Raw genomic sequence first — 22,364 nt, 5'->3', positions numbered from 1 at the left:
TTGTTCTGTCCCTGGTGTGAAGTCTCCTCAGTTTCCTGAGTAGTTTGTTGTGTCACTGTTACTTTCAGTCACTGTGTGTTGTTGCTGCCTGGTGTTACTCACGTTGCCATGGTGATTCCTGGTGCACTGACGGTATCTTGGTGTCTGGGCTTTGGTCTCTGCATCAGATTAAAAACAATCAGTGAAAGCTGAACAACAGACTGGTTCATCAGTGAGGAAAGAACAGGACAGAAGAAAATGGAGCGGACCAACTCCCAGTTCCATGTGAAGCTGTTTTCAGACCTGGAGCTGCTCTGATCTGGTCTCAGCCAGTTCATCAGTAAACTGTGTTTCCTCTCAGCTCATGACTCTCAGAGAAAAGACCAGACAGTAAAACAGGTGAAGGAAGCTGAGGAGGTTCTCAGTCTGAGTGTGTTGGATAATACACACTTCATTTGAATGAATAAAGAAATGTGTTGTTGCAAGGTTATAATAGTTTTTTTAAATTTAATTTTAAATTATAGTTTAGTTTTATTTAGTTTTGACTTATTTTTCTCTAATTCAGTTAGTTTTAATTAGTTTTTAGAGTGGGTTTGCTAGTTTTAGTTCGTTTTTATTAGTTTTTTCATACTTTGGGTTATTTGTTAGTTGAAGGATTCAAAAAGATCAGAGCAAGTATTGTGTAATAAAATTCAAAAGATACATTTAACAAATGTGTTCAGTTACTGCAGTTTTTTAAAGTAACAATAGGCTTACAGTAGCCTACCTTACATGTTGTATTGCATTAAACATAAAGTAGCATAAAGTGAACACAGCACACCTGAACTGGGCTCTACAAACACTGCTGTGCACATCATGCCACGTAGCAATGGGACTCAATAGCCTACTGCACAGCTGAAAATATTGTAGCGACCCCACAGTAATGTTCTTGTTATGATGTTTAAGTTGTGTGATTTCTGACTGACTGTCAATGTGTATGGTACGGCCCGGGCAGGTTGGATGAGAAGCTGAGGGGCTGGGGTAAGGAAGACAGCTGTGTGTGTGTGTGTGTGTGTGTGTGTGTGTGTGTGTGTGTGTGTGTGTGTGTGTGTGTGTGTGTGTGTCTGTGTGTGTCTGTGTGTGTCTGTGTGCGTGTGAGTGAGTGAGTGAAGAGGAGCAGAGGAAGAAGTGAGAGCTGTCAGATAAGTTTGCGTTATGTTGTTTCCTTTCGGCGCCGTTAACAAATTGTGCCAGATGCGCCAGAGCGCGCGCCTCTGTGCCAGGCTCGTGTGTTTATTCATGAGCGCGAGAGAGATTAACACACACATTCACACAGGCTACACACACATACGGGCTACACATAGCCTACACATACCCACAGACACACAGCTGAGGGGCCGAGGCGCAGCACGGAGAAATACCAAGGGGGCAGTTGTCGGTCTGAGAAGTGAAGCTCACTTCCGCGTTCAAAAAACTGCAATCCCCTCGGATTCCTCTGGGGGCTGGTGTCAGAAGGGAGCATTCCCCATAGACCCCCATGTTAAAATCGCCGACTTTACATCCTCATTAAACATGTTAAAAGCCTGGTGTCAGAACGTTTTTTCGTCTCAATCGATAGTTTCTATCCCCGCACACACTCTGAGGGGGGTGAATTTTTTTTTAACTCTACAGTTTTACTGTTATTAGGTTAAAACTCTGGCCAATCAGGGCGCGGAAACGTTGAGTGACAGGTCCGAGCAGCTCCGTGGACAGCTGCTTCGAGGCCAGTGGGCGGGTTCTCGGCCGGCCAATCCAACATGGCGCTGTTCAGGCCGCCATATTTGAGTCACAAAAACGACTCCCCAAAACCAATGGGTGACGTCACGGGCGCTACGTCCATTCTTTTTACAGTCTATGAGAAATACGCATGTGGTGGCGTGACCCCCAGTGGGTGCTCAACCTGGTCAGTGGATGCACCGGAGCACGCACGGAATCGGCGCCTATGTCTGAATCGATTTCATATCAATCCGAAATTGACAAAGACGAAAACTAAGGGAATTTTATCTATAATTTCAGTACGTTTTAGTTAGTTTTGTAAACACACAATACAGTTTCAGTTAGTTATCGTTTTTTCATTTGATTATAGTTTTTATTTATTTCAGTTAACGAAAATGTTTTTTCAATTCTAGTTTTCGTCATTTCGTTCGTTTTCGTTAACGATAATAACCTTGTGTTGTTGTTTCAGGTTTGTGTCACAAACAATTTGGTTTTTACAATGAAACAGTTCAAGTTTGTTTTAGTGGAATTTCTGGAAAGAACAAGTTGTTTTCTGACTTTAACTCTAACTTTCAGTAAAAAGTAGAAAACAGCAGCAGAGTCCAGTTCATGTTTGAGACTGTGGTCACAACAGGAAGGAGTTTATGGGACAAAAAACACATCAAATGCAACAATGATATATCAGTTTGTTCTCAGCCCAATAACATTGTTATGGTGATCAATAATTCCTATTAGTGTTAAATGTATGGAGGAGTTATAAAAAGAATTATAGCTGCTGCGCAGCGATGGGTCGGGTCCGGGCTACTTTTGGGCAAATTTAGGCAATTCTGAGCAACAAACAGGAGAATAGGAAGACAAGACAGTTGACCTTATAATGTCCAATTTGCATCAGTTGAGGATTGAACCCACAACCTCGGGAACCAAAGACTGAGCTAATTGACAAGTGGCATTTAAAAGTGGTTTCACAAATTCAGTAAGCCATTCACTGTCGTGTAGGCAGATTTGAAACCACAGTAAAAAGAAAAATCAGTTTTTGAGGTAAAATAATGATATGTATTTATCAAACATCTACTATGAATCCAAGATGTTAGGAGCCTTCGCAGATGGTCCAGTCCAAGCTATTTGAATTTTTAAATTTAGAGGCTTGCTGTGATGCCACCATTAGGACAATTGTCTTGTGTTTCGTGTTGAGGACATTTGACAATTTTGATCTGTCATCATCATCATCATCATCATCATCATCATCACCCTTGCTGGGTCTCGAACTCACAGCCTCTGACACCAAGAACCAGCTCCTAACTCGCTGAGCTAATTGGCTGGTAGTGAGACCTGCTGTGTAGCTTCATTTATCCACTCAAGTGAGTCAGTGCCCGGGCAGCTGTTGTGATGAAATGGTTAAAATTTCAGAAATTCAGTCATCTAAACAAAAATCTGATAATACATAAATTGCATCTTGACAGCATGGAAATGTTGGTGATTTGTTTTTAATGATAAGTGTTTTGCTTCATAAGAGAAAATATGATGTTTATAAATTCCACTCTCACATTGACTGCAGTTGTTCCCATGAGAGCAGAATTCAAAATGTTCTCAAAAATTCAGTTTTTGAGATAGAATTCTGATATTTGCCAAACTTCATCAAACATGACTCCAGAATATTGTCATTTTTTTTCAGGAAGATTGAAAATGTATTTATCAAGAATTTGATGGTATATGTTTACAGTACTGTTTACAGTCAAACGTTTCCATGCACTGTAGGCTCAATTTTTGCTTAATCAAAAATCCGAGAAACAAGTTTTGTGGAGGACGGTCTGGAGATGCTCTGTAGCAAGTTTGGTGACAATTGAGCAAAAATTGTGGGAGGAGATACATTTTAAAAGTTTTACAGTTATTGAAAAAAACAGAGTGATGGACTTCATAATTTGTAATAAGTTTAAGTGGACAAAAGTTTCAGCAGTATTGAGGCGACATTGTGGTGAAGTTTCAACACTGTAGCATCTACCGTTGGTTTGGTAGGAATTTTTTAAGTTTTTAAATTTAAACGCTTATTGTGCCCCCCCTAGGAGGGGGGGGCACATGTCCTTGGAGTTGAGTGAATCTGGTATGGGACTGAACCTTTGTGCAAAGTTTGGTGAGTTTTCTCCCATGGGAAGTATGACTTCCTTGGAAGAAGAAAGAAAGAAAGAAGAAGAAGAAGAATTCCTAGGAATACAATAGTGTCCCGGCAGCTTAGCTGCCCGGACCCTAAATATCAATCTCTATCTTAAGAATTTTTCCATCAAAACCTTACATCCATCAGGAATCCAAATGGGGCATCATATAGATACAGGTTGATTGAGCGCCCCACAGTGTTGGGCAAGTTACTCAAAAAAAAAAAAAAAGAGTTACTTATTACTCGTTACTTCTGCAAATTGTAATGAAATTACTTTACTCGTTACTGCATTTGAAAAGTAACTTCACTACTTATTACTTTACTTTCCCATTTCTTAATTTACCGAGTAGATACATGGACAAACATCATAGCCCTAGTATCATCACTTAGGCCTGGCTGTACTAAAGGTTTGCGTTTAGCACGTTTGGCACAGCTTTGCCACAGATGGCTGCGGATACTGAATTAATACGTACCAGGGCAAAAGCTCTTATATATCTGCATTTCCTCGCGTCTGGGTGATTTCCAGCAAACTGTGGAGTTTTCTAGGTGTTACAAGTCCTGTAAGCACCGTTAAGCACGCCGCAAGTCCAGTGCGCTTCTCTCCTCCCTCTCCAGTACCTGGCTGCTCAGCTCTGGGACCGGGACTGAGACGTCACCGCTGCCTTCACTCCGTCTGTGATCCCTCTGGTCAGGGCGTTTAGACCCGATCGGGCACCTGCTGCCCAACACTGATCACAGCAGCTCTTCCTCGTTTGCCGAGTTTTTTTTTTTTTTTTTTTTTACCAACCACATAGATAATCTCCCTCGTCTCTTCTGCTGCAGTATGTTTATTTGCCTCTCTCTGAACTGAAAGTAATGAGAATATCGCCACTGGCTGAAACCCCCAGTCTCCGTCTCCATTTCCCTCTCGCACCGGCAGCAACGTCACTCGACTCAAATCGATCTCTATGGCAACGTGCTCAGGCAAGTAGCAGGCACACAGCCAGCACGCAGACATTCCTGCACCAAACAGATATAAACTCTACAGACAAACACGGCTTGGGTAACGCAGGAAAATGCGTTCCTATAGTCTAGTAAAGTAGTGTAGTTTCAGTGTAAGGCGTTACTTTACTTCGTTACCCAAAAAAGTAATATCGTTACAGTAATTTGTTACTTTGTAACTCGTTACCCCCAACACTGGCGCCCCATGCACAGAGGCTGTGGTCCTCACCACCACAACCAGCCACAGTTCGATTCCCCTCTCCCCGTTTCCTGTCTCTCTAACTCTACTGTCCATTAATGCCCCCCACCCCTCTCCGCCTTTTTTTCTAATCAAGTACCAAATTTATAAACTTAAAGATTTTACTGGACGCCTGAATAAGTCTAATAAAACCAAACATCTCAAACTCTAATGGTTTGTTCATTTATCTGTATGCTTTAATGAAGAATTATTCAATTCTGTCTGAAATCTGTAAATGTTAATCAATGGGGAGTTATGATAGTTATGATATAGTTCAGTTATGTTGAGTAAATATCTTTCTGATGCTTTTTTAATATGTAGTAATATCTAGGTTTTTAATATCTTATTAAAATGTGTAGCAGCCGATTGTCAAACAAATAAAAGTATCAAATCAAACTTCAAATTATACTAATCAAAGGGCCACTGTTGCACCATGGGTTGTGGTGTATTGACCCCTTGCAGCTACGTCACAATTAGAACGTTACGCGAGAGGCGACGCCATGACGGACGGCAGAAAGTGCTCAGTGATAATGTACTGTCTATGGGTGCCGTCCAACAATGTGGCTTGATCACTTCACACTACAACCTCACAGCATTATCACTTATTTTAAATAGAATATCTACTCATCCGTTGCAATAATCCGTTTGTTTTTTTGTTATTCACCGTAGAATATCTCAGTTTTCTGTGCTTTTTCCACTGCTAAGGAGCCATAACGTCAGTCAGTGCCACACTCCCCATACAGCAGCTGCTGCTGTCTTTACTGCTGCTAACTACAGTTAACAGACCTGGAAAGTAAAACCTGGTCCGACCCGTGGGTGTTGAAGACCTGACCCGACGTCTGTATAATTACTGATCATTCTCTGATTAAACCCGGCTGAAAAATAAAAGAAAACGGGAAGCCGTCTTCGTTGTAATCGCCGCGATCCGACGGCGTCAACTACGTTGTGGCGGTGCTATGTTTAATACGAGCGTTAGCTGTTGTTAGCCACAGCATGTAGCTCAGCTAGTTAGCTTCAACTGTGTTTACATCGACTATTCACTGTAGATAAACTAACTTATAATGGCATCGATAACGTGTCTGTATATCTTCGCACTGGTCCTGTTGCTCCTGTAACCCGCTGCCAGCCACCAGCCCCCGGTTCTTAGCTCTAGACCAGCAAGGAGTTGGTGCTTGGGAACAGTTTTAAGAACCAATATTCGGTTTTTAAGCGGTGGAAAAGCAAAGAACCGGTGCTAGTCAGGCTCTGGCTCCGAACCAGCACTCGAACCAGCTCAGTGGAAAAGGAGGGGAAACCCTACAACCCCGGTATGTCACAAAACTATAACGCGCCCGTTCAATTACATTGACGTTCACTGTTCTTTTGCCGTCCATCATGGCGTCCGGAGCTACCGTGAGTGGAACGTGACGTCACGTGCAAGGGGTCAATACGCGGATGGGAAAAACATAATGTCCAAACAGATGTCCAGTTTCAACAAAAAGCGTGGTTTATTTAACCAAACAGCGAGCAAACAAAGAACAAAGAAAATTCCTGTGCTTCTCCCGCTCCGGTAAAAAAACATTTGCCCACCCAGGTGCATGCTGGTCCCTTACCGACAGCCTACCTATATAACTTCAGGTGCCCCCCTACCGTGCCCAAATGAAACAAAACACAAATAATAAACAAGAAACACCTAAAGTAAACAAATAATAAACTAGAATACTAATAGAAATGTAATCATAATGAAATCAAGCAAATTGATTGAGAATAACCAAAACTAAATACTCACTAAACAAAATAATAAACTAAACAGCACTAAATACTACAAATAAATAAATAGCTCCAACAAAATGTTTCCCATGATTCCTCAGTGTGTGATCTTACCTGCTGAGTTGCCTCCAGGTCGCTCTGTGATCCTGAGGATGAAGAGCAATGAGCGATCACTGATGAGAGTCTTATATCAGGAGGAGGGTGGAGCCTCTGAGGTCACGTGATTTCACCGAAACTCTCAGTTTACCTGAAGAGACTTTAAACACAAACACGTGATGTCACTGCAGGTCAGTCAGGTATTGGGAACCTTTCGAGTGATATCTCCATTTCCCCAGCAACATTCACTCATTTCATAAAGTTTTGATGGTTTTTCAGTCAAGGAAGTGACAGCAAGTCTCCAAATATGTCGTCAGATTATAGTCATCTGACAATATTTTTCACACAGGTTTATACACAACAAATTATCACAATAATAGTCAGTCCTACACTACCACCATGACCAACTGGTCAGAGCAGATCATCGGCCTGCGAGAACACCTTGTCACGTTTCAGTACACAGGCAGCTTGTATGCAATAGTTATCAAGTTTTTTATTGATCAAAATTTTCAATAGTGCCCATAGAGTCAAATATCATATTAAACACTCCTGAAATGAAGATAATAGGTTCCCTAAATGAAATTATCCATATTCACAAGCGTATCTGTTCCTTTAAAATACATGTGGCAATATCACATTACTATAAATTGCAGGAAGTTTAGGTACATTATATAAAACTTTATCCATCCATCCATCCATCCATCCATCCATCCATCCATCCATCCAATTTAATACATTATCTTCCACACAAGGTCAATTTTTCTGATCTCGGAGATAGATCTTATGGCCATAGTGAAAGGTTGGATCCAATCCTTCCTCATGCTGTTTGATTTATTTAAACAACTTGTTTAATCATTTGACACTTTGTAAACTAGCTGTAAATCAGTATTATTGTGACATGTCCAGTTTCTTAATACTATCACACAACAAGAAAAGAGTTGTTCACAGGGTCTTTGTTTTAAACCCAATACTGAACCAACATTTCAGCAACGATGGGAATAAGTGTTTTACTTGGACTTTATTCAGACACTTATGTCTCACAAAGTCAAACCCTGATCACACAGGATGTTGCTATTGAAGAACATTTCTGCTGATATTCAAACAATGAAGTTGTTTGACAGCATGTCAGCAAACACTGCGTCTGTGACACTTCTCAAAACTGAAGGGTTACTAAAGGTGAAGTCGCAGTGTCTCTGTTGTTTTGTACATTTATACATAAATAACAATATTTACATTATATATATATAACATATTTACAGTAGAGAGTTGCACATAAAGTTGATAAAGAGAATGATTTACAGAACTAACGACAACCAGTAATATATATATATAATGGATGATAATGAAAAGTGTAAAATCAGTCAAATTAAGTCAATTTTTTTTTTTTTTTTTTGCCATGATTGCCCAGCCCTACGTTGGTAAAAGAAGGATCCACAGGAAATAATGGATGTGTTTGTTTTGAAATGATCAAACTAAATGTTGAGTTTTTGTCTCATGTTCCAGCTTCATTACAGAAGAATAATTAATGTCAGTGTGATCTCACCTGTTGAGTTGACCCAGGTAACTCTGTGATCCTGAGGAGGATGAAGAGCAGAGAGGAACCAGCCAGTGATTTATATCAGGAGGAGGGCAGAGCCTCTGAGGTCATGTGATTTCACTGAAACTCTCAGTTTACATGAAGAGGCTTTTAACACAAACATGTTCTGTTACTGTAGGTAAGTTAGGCATTAGGAACCTTTTAAGTGATATGTCATACAGCTACATCTACTTTTCCCTAGCAACATTCACTCATTTCATAAAGTTTTGATGGTTTTTCAGTCAAGGAAGTGACAGTAAGACTCCAAATATGTTGTCAGATTATAGACATCTGACAATATTTTTCACACAGGTTTATACACGACAAATAATCACAATAACAACCATGGCTACTACCCAGTACTCACCATGCCTGACTGGTCAGACCACATCATCAGTTTGGGAGAACATCTTGTCACCTTTCGTTACATTATGGTTGATTCTCTGCAGTGTCTTTGTGTTTGATAAAAGTTACTCATGGAGGATGAAATCTGTTTGTCATTCTGAGAAGATGACAGACTTCATCTTCACGACCTCTGCTGCCTTGGCAGAAATCTCTGTTCTCACAGTGAAAAGTTTTTCTGGTTCAGGAGAATTTAAAAGGGACGTACATGTATTATGCGTTCCAGCTTTTCAGACTTATAATTTATGTTTAAAATGTTGGATACATGTTCTAGAGGAAATGAAAGTGGCACATCATCAGATGGGCACATGATATCAGTCCGACTTCCCATTTCTCCGACCATACATTTTTGCTCCCATTAGTCCGACTTCCCATTTCTCCGACTACCCATTTCTCCGACCATACATTTTTGCTCCAATTAGTCAGACTTCCCATTTCTTCGACAACCCAAAAGTCCGATTTCCCATTTCTCCAACCACACGTTTCTATATTTTTGTCTATTAGTCTGACGTCCCATTTCCTTGATTTAAGTATGCCCAGTGTTCCGACTCCCAGTAATTACGACAGTGTACGAGCCGGACTAATTCGGCCCAGAAGCAGGATAGGAGTCTACATATTGACTGAGATATCAACTTAATCTTCTGTATTTTGACGACGCCACAGTCTAGTCAAAAGTGCGTAGAGAGTCCAGCTCCTGTTCTTGCATTTTTCATGTTTTAAAACCAATACACACAAAGTCTCAGCATCCGAAGCAGGCAATGCATGAACGGGAAGCAGACCGTGGTGGTTTTCAGTCACACACTCCGACCGCGCTTGTTGCAACTTCAGAAAATATAATCCAGGGGGAAAAAAAGATTTACAAACATGGACCAAAACGACTCCATAATACAAACAAAAATCCAAAAAATTAACAAAGAAATTAACTAAACTGCATGAATTGGTCAAAAATGGTGTTTTACGCATGCCTCTGTGCTGTGCCAGACACTCTATCCATCTATAACACACAACATACTTCCAAACTGAACCACTGTAGGGGGATCTGTTGTTGTTGTTGTTGTATACAGGACTGGACAGAGGTCATAGAAGGTCACAGGACACCATGGGAATAAAAGTTTTATTAATAGTTTATGTTCAATCCTTTTGAGTCACCTGGATCAACACACCTGACTTCATGTAGTGGAAAACATGGAAATATAAAATACTACCACACCACATCAAAACATCATTCTCGATTTGTTTGCTTTTATTTTAAAAACATTTTTGCATAAATAACAATATTTATCAGAAGGTATCAGAGAAATTACCAATGCTTGCAATGTTATTCAATCAATAGCTATTTGCTCAATTATATTTGCCAAATATTGATCTTCTTAGTGTGTCTACATACACAATATATTTTCTATACCTTGTGTTTTTCTTGTGTGTACTTTGACAGACAGCACTTTGATGAGCTCCAGCTGTTTTAATCTGTTCCTGATATAAATTGACTGTAAATGTAGAGACTAAGTTGAATGTTTGTGTGTAACCACTGTGTGTGTAGTTGAAGCAGCTGAGAGTCGATGGTTGACGAGTGTGAGCAGAGCTGTTTCCTGAACAAAGTGAAGCTGACCTGAGATCAGTAGAGTGAGCTCAGTCCACACAGCATCAGCCTTCAGTCCTGTAGTGTTGGCTCCACCTAGTGCTCACTACACAAACCAGCAGATACACACTGGATGAGAGTTGGTGATGAAGCTGGGATTGAACATGAGCTCTGATGGTGGAGTGTGTTTCTCTGCTCAGTCACAATAAAGTCCAAGTGTTTGAGGAACAAAGACAAACAGACATTTATTGACTAAAGTTGAGCAGAAGCTTCAACAGAGTGAAGAAGCAGCTGATGATCCAGTGAAGACTCTGATCAAACTCATTTCATCAAGCTCAGCTTTTATTCAGGATTCACAGAAAACTGCATCAATCAGGACACGACTTCATGTTCAGTAACACAACAGAGTCACTTCACTCCAATATGGCTGCTTCACTGATACAGCATCACAATAAATCAACAGTCAATAAAACAACAACTACAGAGGAGACTAACATCAGGGAGGGAGGGGCTGCTGTACTCAGCATCAAACACCAGGGGGCGTCACCACCACATTCACAACATCAGTTATTAGATTATAATGAACTTTGTAAATAGGTTGTAGTTTTATATAACAACTGTACTTTTACCAAGCAGACAAGTTTAAACAGAAACAAGTAGATTACACTGGTTCAGTTAAAAAACATCTTATCACACATAATTAATACACATGATTATTACTTGTGTTACATTTGAATCGTTACTTTTTAAAATCACTTTTTAAGCCTCCAGTGTTTTTTTCTGATATTGTTTTGACTGTAAATGACAACAACACTGTGGTTCAGCTCATCTTAAAGTTAATGTTAGGAAATTAAAGCAGTGGACTTATTTGTTTATCACCAACATGATGACTAAGGAGTCTACACCTCAGTGCTGTTTTTCTCACTTAGTTGATTTTGTGTCCTTTTTACTAGCGTACTGTGTTGCCTTGCGGCTTCTTTCATCCACTCGATCTTTAATCTCCTCCAGTTTCTGGATCTTCTCTGTGTCTTCTTTCTCCTTCATCTTCTCAATCAATGTTAATGGACAGTGATTCCACTTTCAGGGCGATCTGATCCAGTTTGATCAGATGGTGGTAGACTTCTTCAAGACAATGATCTTTTTTGGCCGCCAGCTTTTTTATTTCCTCCTCTACATTCTCCAAGAGACTTGACTTTTTCTCATTTTCAGCTTTGTTCTTTTCATACCTGTCTTTCATGTCTTGTAGGGTCGTCTTAACTGTTTTTATCTTGCTGACATAGATCCACTTTTCTTTCACATGATCTGATTCAGGACACTTGTTGGTACAAACAGTGCAGCGTCCTTTTTTCATCACCTCACAGCCACTGGGATACCAGGTCACTGTACATGGATGGTGACAGTTCTCTTCACACTTTTTACAGGTCACAGCTCCACTATAACCAAGCCACAACCGCATACCCCCATAAATCTCCTGTTTCACTTTGTAGACCACATCAACGTCTACAGTGAAGTTCTCGTTTCTCTCTATCTCATCTTTATGTTTCTCCAGAGCTTCTTTTATCTGTTTGACCTCTCTCTGTTTCTTTTCAATAAACTCAACTTCCTGCTGCAGCTTCTCAATACAGGCTTTCAGTCTGACCTGTACATTCAACACTTCCACAGTTTTCTCCAGTTCCTGAGGTGCAGATCTTTCCAGGAAGTTTTTGAACTGACTCAGCCCCCTCATGGTTAATTTCCAACCAAACTCTAAACTCAACTCTGTTTCCTCTGTTCTCTGTGTTGTCTGTTGGTTGTTAAACAGGAAGTGAACAGGTTGATTCTTCTGGTTTCTGGCACATTTAATTTTTGCATCTTCGAGAGCTTGGAGAGCGTTTTCAGGTGTGAGTCCATCTGAGTGTGTGATCAGAGCGACGATGTTCTTCTCCATGTTTTTTCCAAACAGAGACATCACTGAATTGAAGATGTACATCAGTCGGTCACTCAGTCGATTCTCTGTCGCCTTCATCACCAGACCCACTGCACTGAGTTCATGAACTCCTTCTTCTGAGCGGAACAAGTCAAATAATCTGTCACTGACCTTGAGGTCACGCCCTATGTCTCTGGTGTCTCCATATCCAGGAGTATCAATGATGGTCAGAGAGAAGGGCAGAGTTTGATCTTCAAAACCAAAGATCTCGTACACGACCACATCTGATGTCTGACTGTCACTCTGACTTCTCTTCTCTTCCTCTACGATCTTAAACCAGATGTCGTCTTCAAACTTCACTCCCATGGCGTAGTTGACCAGAGTGTTGATCAGAGTAGATTTTCCTGTTCCTGTTTCACCAACCAATAAGATGGTTTTGTTCACTTCGTCCAGGTTTTTCTCACCAACAGTCTTTCTGGTCAGAGTTCCTATCTTCTCTTCCTTTGGTCTCAGATGGTACAGAGCAGGAGATCCTGAATGGATCAAAGTACTCTTGGAGATGAAGTCCTTGTATTTTGTTGAGACGTTTCTGAACCTGTGGATAAAAGTAGAATAAGTTCAAAGAAAGAAACACAACTTTATGATGACCGAGTGTCTCTACATTGCAGGTCAAAGGTCAAAGGTGACAGGTGTTCTTGTCCTTGTTCTGTCCCTGATGTGAAGTCTCCTCAGTTTCCTGAGTAGTTTGTTGTGTCACCGTTACTTTCAGTCACTGTGTGTTGTTGCTGCCTGGTGTTACTCACGTTGCCATGGTGATTCCTGGTGCAGAGCTCCACACGGTAAAGGTGAAACAGGTGTGATGGTGTCTGGGCTTTGGTCTCTGCAACAGATTAAAAACAATCAGTGAAAGCTGAACAACAGACTGGTTCATCAGTGAGGAAAGAACAGGACAGAAGAAAATGGACCGGACCAACTCCCAGTCAGGGTTCGTATACTTTTTTAGCAATGGTTTTCCATAACTTTTTAATGACTTCTACCTGTTCAAAACATCACGCTTCATGCCAAGAAATCAGCAGTTTATTGTAAATCTGCAACAGAAGAATGTATTTTGTGGGGCGGTGCATGGCGCAGTGGTTAAAGCGGCCGCCCCATGTAGAGGCTATAGTCCTCAACGCAGGCGTCCCCGGTTCGAATCCCGCGTCGGGCAGACCTTTCCTGCATGTCATTCCCCCTCTCTCTGCCTCCCCCTTTCCTGTCTATCTCACTATGTGCTATCAAATAAAAAAGGCAAAAACGCCTAAGGATGTATTTTGTGTGAGGACGCTCTACGGACTACAGATCTGGTGTCTAGGGCTGGGCGATATGGCAAAAAACTTTCACGATATATTTTTCCATATTGATTGATTCTCGATATCGTCTCGATATGTATTTTTTGCTGATGCTGCCAGTTTATTTATTTATTTTTTTTTATTTATTTAAAAAAGGACAGTGTGCAGTGACATTAGTTATTGAAACAATAAAAAGATGGCTGCACCAGATTTAGCGGAGCCGCTAATTTCCATCTGTAGTCCTGTAGCGACAAACATCAAACATAACAATTACAAATTGACAGACAAACGGTTACGACAAACATGGCAATTGGTAAGCCTACATAGTACATAACATCATGACAGTTTTAAAAGCCCACCTGAAGTGCACTAAGAGGTGGTTAAAGGAATAAAGTATTAGAGTGCAATAAAAATTAATCAAATACTTGAGTTTTAGTGTTAGTTTTTTTCATAAAGTGCTGAGTGTTCAAGTGCATAGGATATCAACAAAGTGCTTATGATCAGTGCAATTAAGTTGCGGAGGAGAAGAAAGGACCAAAGTCGAGCTCCACAGGGATGGAGCTACCCACGAGGGTAGCCCCATCCCTGGAGGTACCCACCAAGGTAACCTAATGCAGTTCCAGTGTTGATACTGGTACTGTATTTCCGGGTTGTGTTGGATGCCCGTTAGGGATGAGGCTACCCACAAGGGTAGTCTCATCCCTACAGGTACCTACTGGTATCCTATGCACAAGCAGCATCCTGACTGAATCCTTTATCCAAACTTTCTTTATTGTTTTTTTCACAGTCAGGATCTCAGTTCTTACAAAGAACTATGGTTCCAGAACAGGTTAAAAGATCCAGTTCTTATTTACCCATATCAGCCCAGGTGTAGCCACCCAACCACCCACCCACCTACCCTGAATCCTGACTGAATCCTGAAGAAACTAGAGAATGTGTTCAGTTTGGGAGGATGCCTTGAGTTCACTTTAATGTTCATTGAGGGTGGAACAGTTCACTAATCCACAGTTTAATTAGATTTACATTGTTGTTGTTGTTGTCTTTTTTCTACCATACATCAGCTCTAAAATGTGTCAATCACGAGACTTTAGTCTTTCTATTTATTTGAACAGGTTGTAGACAAATATTTAGCTTTTTACTCAGACATGAGCGGAGCTCACGTCAACTCAGGTGATCTGCAGGTTGTCGTTTCACTTCACCGCTCTGACACGATGCTCCGTGTGTGTGTGTGTGTGTGGCGCTGACACAGAGAGAGAGAGAGACTCCGCGCGCACTGTCCGCGGGGGGAGGGAGAGAGAAACTGAAAGTTACTAAAGGTGAAGTCGCAGTTTCTCTGTTATTTTGTATGTATGTCATTACATGACTAACTAATTAAAGACATTTTTACAGAAATAACAATATTTACATTATATATATATTTACAAATTTTACATTTACAACACTAATATTCTCTCAGTATAACACAGTACCTGAGCAAATCCAGTAACATGTGATAATGGATGATGATGATAATGAAAAGTATATGTAAACACAGTCAATCAAATCACAGTGAAACAAAAAAATTGTGTGTGTTCAATTGTGATTTTGATATTTTGCTATAATCGCCCAGCCCTACGTTGTACAGACGGATAGACAAATAGGTCACAGGTGTGTTGGTAAAAGAAGGATCCACAGGAAATAATGAATGTGTTTTGAAATGATTCAGTTTCATTACAGAAAAATAATTAAAGTCAGTGTGATCTCACCTGTTGAGTTGTTGCAGGTTACTCTGTGATCCTGAGGAGGAGGAAGAGCAGAGAGGAGCCAGCAGGTGATTTATATCAGGAGGAGGGCAGAGCCTCTGAGGTCATGTGATTTCACTGAAACTCTCAGTTTACCTGAAGAGGCTTTAAACAAACATGTGATGTCACTGCAGGTAGGCATCAGGAACTTTTTAAGTAATATGTCATACATTTCCGCAGCAACACTCACTCATTTCATAAAGTTTTGATGGTTTTTCAGTCAAGGAAGTGACAGTAAAACTCCAAATATGTCGTCAGATTATAGACATCTGACAATATTTTTCACACAGGTTTATACACGACAAATGTTTACAATAATAGCCACTCCTACCCAGTACTTACCATGTCTGACCGGTCAGTTATCATCAGTTTGGGAGAAAAGAACATCTTGTCACCTTTCATTACTTTATGGTTGATTCTGTCTCTGCAGTGTCTTTGTGTCTGATAAAAGTTATTCATGGAGGATGAAATCTGTTCATTAGTCGGAGAAGATGACAGACTTCATCTCCATGACCTCTGCGGCATATCTTGGTAGAAATCTCTGTTCTCACATTGGGAAGTTTTTCTGTGTTCAGGAGGATTTAAAGGGGACCTATTATGCGTTCCAGCTTTATATGTTTAAAATGTTGGATACTTGTTCTAGAGGACATGGAAGTGGCATATCATCAGATAACTGTGTGTTGAAGTCCCCGTTAGCAGTTTCATGCAGCTCTGAACCCCGTTTCAGAGAGAGCCAGAATGGAGGAGTACACAGACAGCTTGTACGCTATAGTTACGGAGTTTTTTATTGATTGAAACTATATAGTGCCCCTCTAGAGTCCAATATCATATTAAAACCCCCTGAAATGAGCATAATAGGTCCCCTATATTCACAAGCATATCTCATCTCATCTCATCTCCAGATATTTGAATCAGGGGTGCAAACTCATCAGGGGTAAAAAAGGTGACCAGATACCGACCCCCTAGGGGGGTCCGGGGGCATGCTCCCCCGGGGAATTTTAAAAAAAAACCCAACTTTAAAGGTGAATTTACAGTCAATTTTAGCATGAGACTAGGGTCCAGATTTACTCAGGTTTGCACAGCTTTTGCTCCTGTTAAACCTGCACAATCTGTCTCTCTGTGTTTCGTTTTAAAATATGTGAAGGGGGTCTTCAGCCTATGCAGGTTTAGCATGAGCAAAAGCTGTGCAAAACTTGGAGAATCTGTCCCTTGGTGTCCATCAGATGAACCTTGCAAACCTTGCCTTCAAACTAAATAAAATTTAATACAGACTGATTGGTTCATTGTGAAACATTTATTTATTGATGTAAATGTGTTTTCTGTAGGCCTACGTAGGCTATGCTCCTAGGCAGCGCTGCTCTTTCTGTCCAATAACACACATGAAGCTTAAAAATGCCATAGGCTACATAAAACATATTAAAGCAGAAGTAAGCGATCCGGTCGTTTTGGCTAATGCTGCGTTCCAGGCAGGCTTTTGAAACCGTAAATTACAGCTTCAAGTCACAACCATAGACTGTAAAAGGTCACAACTTATGATTTTGTAGCGTTCCAGGCAACCCACTCGTGTTTCTCCGACCTGTTTTACCTGTGAAAGTCACTATAACGGCCACTCGTAACTTCCGACCCGTGAACTCGTACCAGATCGAACTGGTACCACTTCACAGGACGGAAAAACACGAGTTACGAGTTTCCTTGAACGCACCATAACAGTCCTCGTCCCTACGTCGCCACATTCACGGCGTCCCTTGGCTGCACACACAGCCCTGCATGCCGTTCTCTCTCCTCATTGGATAAAAACTGTAGGATACGAGAAATGTTTTCTCCTCGGCTCAGAGCAGAGCAGAGTGACTGAGAGACTCGTGTTTCGGTTCAAACACTCTATGTAAGTGATTGCTGTCGGAAGATATAACTATTTAAAGCAGATATCAGCTTCACGGCCGTTTCGGCTAATGCTGCGTTCAAGGCAGGCTTTTGAAACCGTAAGTTACAGCTTCAAGTCACAACTACGACTTGGTAGCGTTCCAGGTAACCCGTAGCTCGTGTTTTTACCATCCTGTTGTCTGTGAAAGTTCCCTATAACGGCCACTCGTAACTTCTGACCCGTGAACTCGTACCAGATCGAACTGGTATGACTTCACAGGAAGGAAAAACACAAAGTACGAGTTTCTTTGAACGCACCATGAGTTAGCAGCCCCCGCCCTTGTCAGGCATCAATTGGTCCTCGTGCTACGTCACCACATTCACGCGCATCCCTTGGCTGCACACACAGCCCTTCATGCCGTTCTCTCCCCTCATTGGATAACACTTGTATCCCACAAGGAAAATTTTCTCCTCGGGTTACAGCAGAGCAGAGTGACGGAGAGACTCGTGTTTAGGCTGAAATACTTCATGTAAGTGATTGCTGACGGAAAATAGGACTATTTAGGACTTATATTAACAAAAACATTCCACTGATATCTGCTTTAAGACTTATATTAACACAAATATATCACTTACTTCTGCTTTAAGCGGCAATATGTATTTAAAAGATGTTCAAGCAAACGGTTCGGTTCACGGTTTTGTGGTCATGGTTTTCGGTTCGGTTTCGTATACTTTGATCGTTGGGAAAATCAATCATGTCTTGTATATTCAGGTTAAAACTTAAAGAATGAGGCAGTCTGACATCTGATCCATCATTGTGACAGTCTGAGGTTAAAAGTAGGTGAGATTCTGGCTGCAAGGGAGGACATTGATAGTTCCAACATGTTTTAATTTATTGGGCAAAGAAAGTTATCTAACAAATGCTAAGAACAATTAGATATTCACTGAAATATATATAACCTATATTTATTAATTGTGGTTCTTACAAAAAATATATCTTATAAAATATAAAAGCTAAAATGTCTCTTAAAGCTCTGCCCCTTTAATTAGTGCATACAAAATAATTTAACTTTAGCCTACTACTTTTACAACCACATTATTTACCAGCAACATAAAGTGAAACAGAGGCAGAGGTGTCCTGCCACAGTCAGTCAACCTCCTCCTCCTCCTCCTCCTCCTCCTCCTGCTGCTGCTGCACAGGTCGCGATGGAGCTAGTCTCGCTCGCCAGACCCTCCTCCAGAGAAGAGGGAGACACTGGAGCTAATTAATGCTAAACGCGCTAATCGCTAATTGGCCGCGATCGCGATCATCACACACACGCGGTCCCATAATACAGCAGAGCAGACCTAAACAACACTGCTGGCGCATCTTCTAGCTCCGACTCTTTCACTCGCCATGCTCAAAAAGTCGCGTTAGTTAGTCTGTATTAAAAGTGAAGCTTCAGGTGTATTGCTGGACAGAAGAGCTGCCACCACTCGTTGTCATCCAGATAAGGTGCATGCGCCTTAAAGAGACAGGTGCATTGCTTCGCCTCGCCTCGCCTCGCCGGACCCCCCCCCCCTCTCAATTTTTTTTTTTTTGCGGATTTACACGAATCACACAAATGACCAATTTGGGATCCAAAACGGCGAATTTCGCCGAAAGGTGACAAGTTTGCACCCCTGTTGAATGTTTGTGTGCAACCTAACCTGCCAAACCTGTTACTTTGTTACGGAAACAAAAACATATTGAAATGTTTTCAGTCACAGCAGGTTGACGAGCGTGAGCAGAGCTGTTTCCTGTACAAAGTGAAGCTGAGGTCAGTGCTCAGTTCACACAGCATCAGCCCTCCAGTCCTGCAAGGCAAGCCAATTTTATTTTTATAGCCCATTTTTACAGTTTGTCTCAAAGGGCTTTATATAGCATCATAAATAACTCTGCCCTTAGACCCTCACATTGACTGAGGAAAAACTGCAGGAAAACCCTTTTAACAGGGAAAAGTGTAAAGAAACCTCAGGGTGAGCAACAGAGGAGGGATCCCTCACCCAGGATGGGCAGATGTGCAATTGATAGGGGTGTAACGGTACATGTATTCGTATTGAACCGTTTCGGTACGGAGTGCTCGGTTCGGAACGGAGGCGTACCGAACGAGTTTCCACACGGACATATTAAGTAGAGGACCGCACGTTGTGGAGCGCACATGCTGCAGCCGCACATGCGCAGTTGCGCACACCGAGACACAACAAACAGCAGTTGTAGCGGACGTCATGGCTAATGCTAATGCCGCCAGCGTTTGCAATAAGCCAGAGCTTGAAGACCCTCCCGCGGCATTAAGGTCCCCTGTTTGGGAACACTTCGGCTTCCCGGTGAAATATAAACAGGGACAAAGAGAGGTTGATAAAACCAAAGTGGTTTGCCGACATTGTTCATCTGAGATCGGGTATGTTTCTGGCAACACGTCAAACCTGTTAACTCATTTGAAACGGCACCACCCCCAAGTGAACATCGCCACAACGAAGAGAAAGACGAGCGTAGTACAAACACAGCTCCCCACCGCATTTAAACAGCCTCTCCCTGGTGAGTCAGATCGGGCTAAAGCAATAACAAATGCCGTTGGTGTTTTTATAGCTGCAGATTTAAGACCCTATTCAGTGGTAGAGAACGCTGGCTTCAAGCACATGATAAAGGTAATTGAGCCCCGATATCAATTACCTTCTCGCCCACATTTTAGCCAGAAAATCATACCGGGCCTTTATGAAAAAACAAAATCTGCTGTTACCCAAGATCTGTCCTCTGCATCTGCCATTGCACTCACAACAGATGGGTGGACATCCAGAGCTACAGAGAGCTACATAACTGTGACTGCCCATCACATCACCCCTGAGTGGACTTTAGCAAGCCATGTTCTGCAAACTCGGCCCATTTATGAACAACACACCAGCGCAAATCTAGCAGAGGGACTTAAGGGGACTGTGTTGGAGTGGAAGCTCGAGAGGCCAGGAACAACAATTACTGTCACAACAGACAATGCAAGGAACATTGTTAATGCAGTAAAAGAAGCTGGTCTGGGCCCCCAAATTGGATGTTTCGCTCACACAATAAATTTAGCTTCACAAAAAGCAACAGGACTCAACCAGGTGTCCAGAGTGCTAGGTAGAGTGAGAAGGATTGTCTCTTTTTTTCACCGCAGCACAACAGCTGCACACATACTTGAAAGCAAACAGGAGATGCTCAGTATACCAAAACACACCCTTATCCAGGATGTCCCCACTCGCTGGAATTCCAGTCACGACATGCTGGAGAGGTACCTGGAGCAACAAGCTGCCGTGTACTCGGCCCTAACAGAAAAAGCAATCAAGAAAAACAAAGATATAACCACACTGTCTGACCAGGATGTGAGGATGGCAGAGGAGATAGTTGAGGTCCTTAAACCACTCAAAACCATCACTACACTGATAAGCACTGAAGCCACACCGTCAGCTTCTATGATCCTGCCCCTCAAAACCACAGTGCTGAAATCTATGGAACCCAGTGAAGAAGACAGTCCAACTGTTAGTGAAGTCAAGGCTGCCATCAGAAACAACCTTGAGGACCGATACTCTGATTGTGAAGACTTCCTCCACAAATGTACTGCCCTAGACCCCAGGTTCAAGGCCCTACCTCATGTGGATGATGCCTGTCGTGAGAGAATCTACAGCAGCCTCATCACTGAGATTGTGTCAATGGAAGAAAAGGTATTATAATCATTTTTGTTTGTAGAAAATGTCTTTTTTAATTTGAAACAGAGAAACTGGTGTATAACATTCATACATTTTTTTATCATTTTATTTTGCAGAGTGAGGAGGCCACAGGGACTTCAGCAGCCAGTTCATCCTCAGGAGCAGGACACTCAGGGGCACCTGAGTCATCTCCACCTGTGAAGAAGTGACTGAACTGTTCGGTACACTCTTCAAGACTCAGGTGGGAGACGACAAGCCTACTTTACAGCTGGTGACAGAAGAGGTTACCTCATACAAGGCAGTCAACTGCATTCCACTGGATTCTGACCCACTCCTGTGGTGGAAAACCAACGAGGCCATCTTTCCTCTTACTGCTAAGTTAGCCAGACATTACCTCGCCATACCTGCTACCTCCGTGCCCAGCGAGAGGGTTTTTTCCACAGCTGGAGACATTGTTACTGCAAGCAGGTCTGCTCTTTCTGCAGATAATGTGGATAAGCTGATTTTTCTAGCAAAAAACATGAAGATTGAGTGAAAGTCATCAGGGCTAAAGATTGGGGGGGGGGGGGTAAAAGTTAATCTGAGAAACTTGAAACTGTTCAGTGTTGCAATTGTTCATTGTTGCACATTAGATGGAGAAAAGATTTGTTTTTAAAGAAACAGTCTGAGCCTTATTCATGTTATTTAATCTGAGCAACAACTTGAAACTGTTCAATTTTGCACATCAGATGGAGAAAATATTTTTTTTAAGAAAAAGTCTGAGCCAATGTTATTTATTTTCATTTTGTTTTTCAAAATATCTACATTTCAGAATATTGTATTTATATTTTTGAGCAGAATTCTAGCTTTGTATAGGCTAATGTTCCTATTGTTAAAAGCACAAAAGTGTGTAATAAACAACTAGCACATTTATATTTTGCATTTTGTTTTCTTACTGTACCGAAAATGAACCGAACCGTGACCTCAAAACCGAGGTACGTACCGAACCGAGATTTTTGTGTACCGTTACACCCCTAGCAATTGATGTTGTATACAGACAAAAATCAGTTTACAACATAGCTACTATAGATTTCTGCTGCTCAATCTGCTTTAAAACAAGGAAATAAGCTGCTAATCAATCAAATCATTTGAACTCACCAGCTCGGCCTCCATAATGTCAACATTGAAGCAGGTGAACACAACATCCTCCAGATATCAGTTGTTTAGCCTCAGTGTGAAATGTCTCCCTGCTGCTCCCTGTTCTTCCTCCTTCTCCATCAGATCAGCACTTTAAACCATGAAAACTAACACCCGGTTCCAAGGGAGTA

General features: G+C 41.6%; 2 protein-coding genes across 5 annotated transcripts in view; both read right to left on the bottom strand.

Moving 5' to 3' along the window:
• The window catches only part of LOC146976912 (uncharacterized), a 60,549-nt gene that overhangs the window by 1,766 nt on the left and 36,419 nt on the right, over positions 1-22,364 (bottom strand). Inside the window, exons 1-2 of one of the 4 annotated variants that reach the window (XM_085792667.1) lie at positions 6,945-7,111; positions 103-158 (exon numbers count right to left, since the gene is read on the bottom strand). In XM_085792667.1, coding sequence (XP_085648793.1) covers positions 103-110 — 8 coding nt within the window. In that variant the 5' untranslated portion in view covers positions 111-158; positions 6,945-7,111. The other 3 variants (XM_085792668.1, XM_085792666.1, XM_085792665.1) reach the window with 3 other exon arrangements.
• On the bottom strand, positions 10,808-13,330 carry LOC146976914 (uncharacterized). Its single transcript, XM_085792673.1, has 2 exons — positions 13,193-13,330; positions 10,808-12,984 (listed from the first exon to the last, which is right to left on the bottom strand). Exons 1-2 carry the CDS (start codon positions 13,198-13,200, stop codon positions 11,532-11,534), a joined length of 1,461 nt encoding a protein of 486 aa, XP_085648799.1. The 5' UTR covers positions 13,201-13,330; the 3' UTR covers positions 10,808-11,531.

This window comes from Trachurus japonicus, chromosome 12 (genome assembly GCF_045865225.1).
Source record: "Trachurus japonicus isolate A0001 chromosome 12, Traja_1.0".
NCBI classification, from domain to species: Eukaryota; Metazoa; Chordata; class Actinopteri; order Carangiformes; family Carangidae; genus Trachurus; species Trachurus japonicus.
Note: the sequence above shows the minus strand (reverse complement) of the source record. Positions and strands in the feature narration are given on the sequence as shown.